The sequence below is a fragment of the Chlorella variabilis genome (assembly GCF_000147415.1).
Source record: "Chlorella variabilis unplaced genomic scaffold CHLNCscaffold_7, whole genome shotgun sequence".
Lineage (NCBI taxonomy): Eukaryota > Viridiplantae > Chlorophyta > Trebouxiophyceae > Chlorellales > Chlorellaceae > Chlorella > Chlorella variabilis.
This window is the reverse complement of record NW_005435081.1, coordinates 1,621,462-1,629,999: the sequence shown is the minus strand read 5'-3', so window position 1 is coordinate 1,629,999 and position 8,538 is coordinate 1,621,462. Positions and strand designations below refer to the sequence as shown.

Here is an 8,538-nt window from a genome sequence, read left to right as displayed (position 1 = left end):
GCCAAAGCCGCAGGGCCAGCCGCGTGCCGCCGTGCGCTCGCCGTGCCGCCTCTCTCGACCCGCTGGACCGCCAGCGCCTGCCTGCGCTCGGTCATGCAGCCTGCCTTGTTTTCCTGCCGCAGGCCTTCATTGCTGCCTACCTGGAGGCCTCTCAGGCGCTGGACATGCATGCCGGCGATCGGCTGCTGGTGGCAGAACACTACCAGGAGCTCATCCTGCCGGTAGGGAACCTTGCCTGCCGCTGCCTGATGTGTGCCAGGCTGACGACATCATTCGCGCCCCGCTGGCCCTGCTCCTGCCGCAGGTGCTGCGCTGGGCGGCGGGCACCACCACAGCCTGCGCCACGCACCTCGTCTCCTTCAGCCGCCCCTGCAGCCTGCCCGTGCGGCAGCGGGAGGAGGCGGTACGGCACGCCTGCCGCCTGGCCGCCCTGCACCCCCCAGACTCGCGGGCCCGCCGCGCCTGCTGCGAAGTGATCTGGGTGCTAGTCGTCGATCAGCCAGGTGGCTGTTCCGCTGTACTGTGCAGCTGTACTGCAGCCCTGCCACTGCAGCCCCGGCCCGCCGCCGACGCAGGCCTGCGTTGCCCCGCGACGTGGCTGCTGCGGCGGCGGCAGTGGCGGCGCCGTCTGAAGCGCAGTGCTGTGTGCCTCCCTTGCGCAGCGTTTGGGCCGCTGCCCGCCGGCGCGGAGCTGCCGGCAGGTGCCTCGTGCGGCGGCGGCGAGCAGCCGCCACCTGCGGTGATCGCGGCCTCGCGGTCGGCATGCCGCCACGGCGGTGTGGAGCTTGTGGCGGATTGCCTGGCCAGGCAAGCGCAACGGCGGGCACCGCACTGGCCTGGCACTGCTCTGCATGTGGGCCCTGCCTGCCTGAGCTCCTCTGCCCCCCTTTCAGCGCCTGCCCTGGGAGGCCCGCCCCGCCTGCTGCTGCTCCCGCTCACCCGTTGGTGCACACCAGCCCTGCTTCTTTCCAGCTTTGAAGCCACACCGCACCAGGCTTACAACTCGTGGACGCTGGTCACGTGAGCTGGAGGCCCTCCCTGCTGCTGCCACTGCCGGCCTTGCCTCTGCAGCTGCCGCCGCTGCTGCTCCGGCTGCTGCCGCTGCTGGCAGCCACCCCTGCCCCGCGGCACCAGCCGCTTGCCTGCCGCTGCGGCGGCAGCAGCAGCAGCAGGGGCACAGGCTGGTGCCTCTTCGGAATCTGGAGCCCAGTGATGGCATGCGTGAGTGTCATCCCTGGCGTGCAGGCTGCTGGCATGCCTCTGCGGCACCCTGAAGCTGGGCAGCGGTGACGCCTCTGCGCTGCGGCGCCTGGAGGCCTGCATCGCGGGCAGCTCGCCCCTGGCACGCCGCCTGGTGCAGCTGCTGGACGGCGCCGACGAGGTGCGGTGGCGGCGTGTACTGGCGTTTGCGGGCCGTACCTCCCGCCCCGCTCCCTTCTTCTTCACTGCTGGGCCTGCACCTCCCATCCCACCCATGCGTGTGTTGCACGAGGGCGCTGAAGAGCTCTATATGCACTGTGTGTATATGCACTATGGCACGCCCCCCCGCCTGACCCGGCCACCCCGGGCCGCTCGCCGCGCTGCCGCTGGGGATGCCGCGCCTGCCTGGGGTGCAGGAGCAGCAGGCGCAGATGGTGCGCCTGCTCTACCCGCTTCTCCCACCTGACTCGGAGGAGGCGTCGCTCATGAGCCTGTCGCTGATGCGAGCGGGCGCCGCGCCTGTCATGGAGCGGTTGGTTGGCCACGCCTGCTTCGCGCCGGGGTGCGCACCCCCTGCTGATACACACATGCATGCAACCAGGCTGGAGGGCCTCCTGCCATCCCGCCGGCTGCCGGTGGCGATGCCGGCGCGGCGCCGCTGCTCGGCCGGCGCGCTGCGTGCCAGGCCGCACCCAGGGCTCGAGTCCGCACCTCGGCGCTGCTGCAGGGGGCGCAACGCGGCGTTGGCCAAGTGGCTCAGGAGCCTGCTGGAGGAGGTGAGGATGTTCGAGGCAACAGAGCGCATGATGATGGGGCGCCTGCCAGACCCCGACGCCGCCAGCGGGTCATCTCCGGCTGCTGGCGCCGCCGCGGCCGGCGCCGCCGGCGCCTGCAGGCTCCGGTTCCTGCAGCGCTTGGAGGCAGCAGGCTCTGGGCCGCTGCGCGCGGCGCTGGCCGAGCTGGGTGTGGACGCAAGCGAGGGCCTCGACAGCAGGTGCCTGGCTGGGCTGCTGATCACAGCGGCCAACGCCCCCGGCCCGGACGGCGGCGCCAGGGTGGGCACGGTTGTCGCCAAGCTGCTGATGCCCCAGATGCAGCAAGCAGTTCAGCAGGAGCTGCGGGCCGCCGTCGAGCAGCCAGGCGGCGGTGTGGCGGACCCAGGCCTGGTGGCCACCATGGCCAGGCTGTCTGCTGCGCTGGACTGTCGGGACCCGGCTGGCGGCGAGGCGGATGGGAGGGGCAGGCGCTGCGCGGCGTGCGGCGCCAGCCGCGGCGAGGGAGCCAGGCTGCAGCGCTGCTCCTGCCGCCTGGTGTCATACTGCGACGAGGCCTGCCAGCACCAGCACTGGCAGACCCACAAGGCGGCGTGCAAGGCGGCGCGGCGGGCGCGCGCCGCGGCGTGACTCTTCCGCTTCTAAGAGCGCCGCAGCCCCGGCCCTCCCTAGTTTTCACTTCCTTGGGCCCGCTCTCTCAGCCTTGCCTTGCTCAAAACCTGGAACAGATTTGGATGCTCATCCCTCCATGCATACGCGGCAGGAGAAGCCCAGCAGGCTCGCCATGGTGCAGACCGGGCACGACATGGCCGTGGGGTCTGAAGCATGCCGCGCATGCCGCGGTTCCTTACACAGACAGGTGCAGCCGGCACTGGCGTGCATCTGAGGCCGGACGGGCCGGCGCTCGGGTCGCTGCAGCCAGGCCCTGCCCGCCGCCTCCGGCGGCCAGCCAGCGGCGCCGTCCCGCCTCACGCCTGCACCCCGATGGGCACACGATGCACCATAGACTCCTTCTGTATCTGCTGGCACGTCTTCTCCACCAGCACCAGCAGCCGCCCGATGTTGCCGCTCCAGCCATTGAGCGCCTCGGAGGCGCCGCTGCGGGGGGGTGGGGCAAGGCGGGGAGCGGCGAGCGGGGATGAGGAGGCCGCGCGGCAGGCAGGTGGTAGGGTCGGGCGGGTGAGGCCAGCAGGGGATCGGGGCTGGGGCAATGTGCCGCAGGCCGTGCCAGCGCTCCCCCTCCCTTCCCCGCTGTGAGGCAGCCAGCAGAAGCAGCCCCGCGCAATTCCCACAGCCAGCCGCGGTTGACCGCAAGCACGCAGGCGTGCGCGCACCCGCACCACCCCCACACTCACGCGCGCTTGCTGAAGCGGATGATCCCGGCGGGGCGGTCGATCTTAGCAGCCAGGCTGCCGCCCACCACCAGGTCAGACAGGTGCTTCTCGGCCTGCGGGCTCGCAGGGGGCAGGCCGCGGGATGCCGCAGGGTGGGGGTGGCGCCTGCTGGGCGACCTGGGTGGAGGCGGGGCCGGCGGCCAAGCGGCGGGCCTCTCCTCCAGCCGACCTCGCGCTGCCCTCCAGCATCACCCCCTCTGCCTCCTCCCACCACTGAGGCTCACACCCTACCGCACACACGCGCGCCCCCACACACATACCCACCCACCACATACACACACACTCACCTCGTCCGGTGTCAGGTCCAGCATCTGTGCCAGCCGCTGCAGGGTGATGCGGGCATAGTAGCCGCCAATCACCTGCACACGGGTGGCGGATTGGGAGGGTTGGGAGGGTTGGGGGAATCGGGAGGAGAGAAGAGGGTTGGAGGCGGGTCAGGGATGGCTGGGGAGAGAGGAGCGGGGGGAGGAGCAGGCTCAGCGTGCACAGCAAGCGGCACAGCACAAGGCGCAGCACTGGCCTGCAGGTTGTGCTCGATGACCCGCAGCTTGAAGTCTGCGGGCAGGGGGAGGTGAGGAGGCACTTTTCGAGGGCACCAGCAGGGGTTTGACATGGCAACAGCCCTGAATGGAGCGGCAGCGGGCCTTCCAGCGGGCCTCCCCAGACTGCCCAGGCCCCGCCTTGCCAGCCCAGCCGCCACCGCAGCCAGCCTCCTAGCCAGCCCGTTCCCATGCTCACCCTCCTTCCGCCGCGCGCCCTCCTCCCCTCCAAACACCTCTGCCTGCGCCTCCACCTCAGGCCCATACTCGCTCTCCACATGCTTCCACCACAGCACCTGCAAGCGGGAGGCAACAGCGCGGGGCAGCTGGTGGCAGGCGAGGGCAGGCGGAGAGGCTGGCACGAGCCGGGAGGCGGTGCGTGGCATGCGCCGGCCGCGCACCGCAGCGCCGCTGCTTCACAGGGAAAGGTTGCTGCACCTCTTTCCGCTGCCCGCCCACCCACCTCCTTGCTGCTGAACTTTTTGAGGAGGTCACGGTACAGCGGCAGCTCCTCCAGCTTCCGATCGGCTTCCGTGGTGGCCAGCAGCGTGATCTGGTCGCTGTCCCGCGGCGCCAGGACCACGTACCTGCACGGCAGAGGCGGCAAACATGTCGTACCATTGTACCACCGAGGGTGGTGGGTCGGGTGGGCAGGTAGGCAGGCTAGGCTCTGCTTTAGGCGGTCAGCCATATGAATGCGTCTCCAACACTCTCAACACCGCACAAAGGCTGAGCTCCTGCTGGCCACCCAACAGCGCAACGCACCCCACGAGCCGCCAGACTCCTGGCCCAGTCTGCCTCGCACACCAACCAGCCAACACACACTCTTTCTCTCCCCCACCGCCACACACCACCACACACCACCACCACCACCGCCCAGCAGCCCACCAGCAGATCTTCTTCAGCATGTCCTGCCACTTGGCGGCGTCCTCCTGGATGGATGGCGTGTCGTACACGGCCCTGCGCACAGCAGGCAGGCAGGCAGGCAGGCAGGCAGGCAGGCAGCAGGTCAGCACCAGGCCGGCGGCTGAGGGAGGAGATGGCAGCAGCCCCCTGATGCGGCCTGCCTCCTCTCCTCCACCCACACCCACCCACACCACACGACCACGCCCCCCGTGGTCGCAACCGCCGCCCACCGTGCACCCTCCAACACACCCACACACGCCCACACACACACGCGCACACACACACCACCACCGTCACCACGACCACCACCACCACCCCGCCACCACCACCACCGCCACCGCCGCCCACCCCACCTGTAGCAGCGGCACACTTCCAGGTGGTTGCGCTCGTGCTGGTGGAAGCGGATCATGAGGGAGTAGTAGAGCAGCTTGAGGGCCTCCAGGCTGGGGGTGCCCTGCGGGGCGCGGGAGAGGAAGAGCATGTGGGGTGGGGGTGCTGTGTTTTATTGTTTTGTTTCTCTCTGAATTTTCTTTGTTTAAAATTGGTGTTTGCCGATCCAGGCTGGAGGGCGCTCTACCCAACCGGCTCCACCCCACCGCCTCCACACCCACCTCCTCTGGCTCCTCGATGGCGGTGCCCTCGATGCCAATCTCCCCCGTCTGCTCCCCCTTCTTGCCGCCCTCGGGCGCCGTGAAGGCGCGGGGCGAGATCTTCTTGGACAGAATCTGCGGGGCGGGAGGCGTGAAGGCGGCGGCGGGCAGAGGAGGCAGAGCTAAGTGAATCACGCACAAAGGCAGCCGTCTGCCGTCATCCGGCAGTCAACATGCGAGAGCGCCGCCTGCGCATGCCCCGTCCGTGATGCAGGCCCACACGCCGAGCAGCGCACGTGCCGCAGCGAGGGCAGCGCGCCACGCAGATCACTCGCCTGCGCCCGCACAAAGTCCTTTCGGTCCAGGCACAGCCGCACTTGCTCCAGAATGTACGCCACCTTCTCGCTCTTGGCCATCGCCCCAAACGTCTCCTGCTCGTGGAGGCCGGGGCCGGGGCAGGAGGCAGGGCATGGGAAAGGCGGTCGGTATGCTGGGCCAGTGCAGGGCTGGGCACGGCGAGGCAGGGCGCGAGGCTAGCAACAACCACTTGCCGCCGGTGTGATGCAGATGCTCCGGCGCGGCCGCGGCCGGCGCAGGCGCATACATGCTAGCATGCGCGGGCGGGCGCCACTCACCACCGCCACCTCCTGCAGGATCTCTGCCGCCTCCTGCACCTTGCCCTCCTCCTCGTGCATGCGTGCCAGCTGCCGCGTCAGCCGCGCCCGCTCAATCTCCACATAGATCTGCGGGGGGGGGCGTGAGGTAGGTTAGTGTGTGTGCTTTCGGGTGCACGCACGTGATGTGTCTGGCGGTGGCGTGGCGTGGCGTGGCACATGGGCAGGTGGGAAGGCCGCCAGGGGGGTGGAGACCCAGCGGGCAGTGTGGCAGACGCGTGCTCACACCCGCCAGCCAGCTCGCAGGCAGCGCTGCCCTGCCACCCCAGGGCGCCTACAGCCCTCGCTCGCCCACCTTGCCCTCTGTGAGTGCCTGCAGAGTCTTGATCAGCTCGGTTTTGGTCTCCTGCACGCGCAGGCGGGGCGGGCGGGCAGGCAGAGCAGGCGGGTTGGCAAGACGGGCAGCGCAGCGCAGGGCGCAAGGGCACGGGCAGTGCAGCCACTGGCCAGCCAGCCTCGCACCCCAGCCAGCCCACCACCCAGCGCACATGCAACGCAGCTCCCTCATTACCCCCCCGCACTACCACCCACGCCCAGCCTCTGCCGCCTTGCCTTGTCGGGGGCATCTGCGATGTAGCCCATGCACTGCCGCACCATGCCCGTCACCGCCTGCTTCAGCTGGCTGCGCCGCTTGGACAGCAGGACCACATACTCCTGCAGCTGCTTCCAGTCGCGGGCATCGTACAGCACCTGCAGCGGAGCGGCGGGGCGAAGGTCGCGGCAGCGAGGCAGCACAGGAGAGCCAGCCAGCAACAGGCGACAACCGCCGCGAGCCGGCGGCGGAGCCGCGCAAGAGGGCAACGGTGGCCGGGCTGCTGGCGCTGGGAGCTCACGGGCAGCGAGCCATGCACTGACTGGAGTGTCACGCCATGAGCGAGGCGGCGCATGTGGGCAGCTGAGGACGCTGAAACCAAGGCCAGGCGATCGTCGGCGGCGCGAACCTCGAGCAGGGCGGTGCAGGCCTTGCGGGTGGTCACAATGTCCTCCGCCAGGCGCCCCTGCTTCTCCAGCCCCAGCAGCCCGTCGATCGCCTCCTGCCGCTGCGCCTTGGCCAGCTCGCGGAAGCCAGCCACCTCGCTGTCCACCTTCTCCTGATCGATGGCCGCCGCCTTGGAGTCGGCCTGCTCCATGTCCTCCTTCATTGGCGGGCCCCGCTGGGCGCGCTGGCGTGGGCAGGGGCGAGGTGATCGAAGCCGATGAGCGGTGTGGGGTCGAAAGGGGAAGTCGCGCTGCCCGATAGTATCCGTGCGTCTTGCAGACCGGTCAATGGCCCGCCAACGGCCATCGGAGACGTTCATGAGCCAATGCAGTACACGTGAGTGTACTTCTGTGCCGTCCTGCCGAATAGGCTCGGCCAGCACCCCGCCCAATGCGCTGATCGCTGCCTCCTGGTGACGCCGGGCGCCTGCATCGCAGTGCTGGACTAGGGTTGGCCCGCCAGGCACGCCCTCGCACCCTTCGCACCGCCTGCTACCCCCAGACCCAGCGATGGCGGAGGAGGAGGTAGTGAACCCTCAGATCGAGGTGGAGGAGTCGTGCAAGCCGCAGTGCGTGAAGGCGTGGCTAGAGTACCAGGTGAGCGCCTGGTTGCGGGGCTGCAGGCCACACCCGGGCCCCTCACCTGTGCAGCTTGCTGCGAGTGGTGCCCAGGGGTGGCGGGGGAGGGTTGCCGTGCGAGGGCGGGGGCGGCAACGGCCCGGCGCACCGCCTGCCGCCGTTGCGTCTGGGCCTGCAGTTTACTGGCTGCGCGGCTGCAGTGCACCCCTGCATTCGTGTTCAAGTCACCTACCTTCACTGACCATTCAGGCTCCTGATCGGCTCCTCCCTGGCCGCCCTTCTGCCTGCAGGCTTGTGCGGAGCGGGTGGAGAAGGATGAGAGCGGCGAGGCGCACTGCACCGGCCAGTACTTTGATTACTGGCACTGCGTAGACAAGTGCGCAGCCAAGCCCCTGTTCGCTAAGCTCAAGTGAAGACGGCCCGACGTTTCCAGCAGCAGCCACCGGCAGCAACGTGGATGGCACGGCCACATGCCTCGGCCTGGCCCAGCCTGCCGCCCTGCATGCCATGCGGCACCTGCTGCCACCATTCCAGCTGCTGCTGCGGCTGCGCAGTTGGGTGTTCAGGCTACACTTCGCTCTTTGCGCTCCCTTGTCCATGTTTGCGTGGCAAGCCAATGGCTGATGCCGGCCGGCGGCGCGTTTGCTGTAAGCACCAGCACTTGCTTTTGCCAGCTGCCCAGCTTGGGCAGGTTCCAGCAGATTTGTGGTGGCCGCCTAGTGGGGAGGCAGGATGTGGCTGCAGGTGGGAAGCCGGCGGTGGCGCGCCACCGCCATGGCGGCAGCGCACGAAGCATGGGCGCCCAAAAACATGGTCGGCCTCCCTGCCCGTCTACACGCGTCTGCTCATTTCTGATCGCGTCTGGTACACCACTGCAATTCCATTCATCGACGAAAGCGGCAAAA

The 8,538-nt window shown here is 69.2% G+C and overlaps 3 protein-coding genes across 3 annotated transcripts; 2 read left to right on the top strand and 1 right to left on the bottom strand.

Annotated features, from left to right (window-relative positions):
- Positions 1-164: 164 nt before the first annotated feature.
- Positions 165-2,603, top strand: CHLNCDRAFT_144547 (expressed protein; the record flags this gene model as incomplete). Its single annotated transcript, XM_005848927.1, has 7 exons — positions 165-221; positions 305-503; positions 663-756; positions 973-1,020; positions 1,246-1,381; positions 1,617-1,762; positions 1,928-2,603. The coding sequence occupies 7 exons, from the start codon at positions 165-167 to the stop codon at positions 2,601-2,603; spliced, it is 1,356 nt and encodes a 451-aa protein (XP_005848989.1).
- Positions 2,604-2,806: 203 nt separating this feature from the next.
- Positions 2,807-7,206, bottom strand: CHLNCDRAFT_56118 (hypothetical protein; the record flags this gene model as incomplete). Its single annotated transcript, XM_005848715.1, has 14 exons — positions 2,807-3,071; positions 3,329-3,420; positions 3,655-3,726; positions 3,867-3,922; positions 4,106-4,202; positions 4,370-4,493; positions 4,795-4,866; positions 5,166-5,266; positions 5,424-5,537; positions 5,699-5,833; positions 6,038-6,145; positions 6,372-6,422; positions 6,608-6,766; positions 7,018-7,206. The coding sequence occupies 14 exons, from the start codon at positions 7,204-7,206 to the stop codon at positions 2,942-2,944; spliced, it is 1,500 nt and encodes a 499-aa protein (XP_005848777.1). The 3' UTR covers positions 2,807-2,941.
- A 358-nt stretch (positions 7,207-7,564) lies between these two features.
- On the top strand, positions 7,565-8,053 carry CHLNCDRAFT_35029 (hypothetical protein; the record flags this gene model as incomplete). Its single annotated transcript, XM_005848926.1, has 2 exons — positions 7,565-7,651; positions 7,924-8,053. The coding sequence occupies 2 exons, from the start codon at positions 7,565-7,567 to the stop codon at positions 8,044-8,046; spliced, it is 210 nt and encodes a 69-aa protein (XP_005848988.1). The 3' UTR covers positions 8,047-8,053.
- Positions 8,054-8,538: the final 485 nt, after the last annotated feature.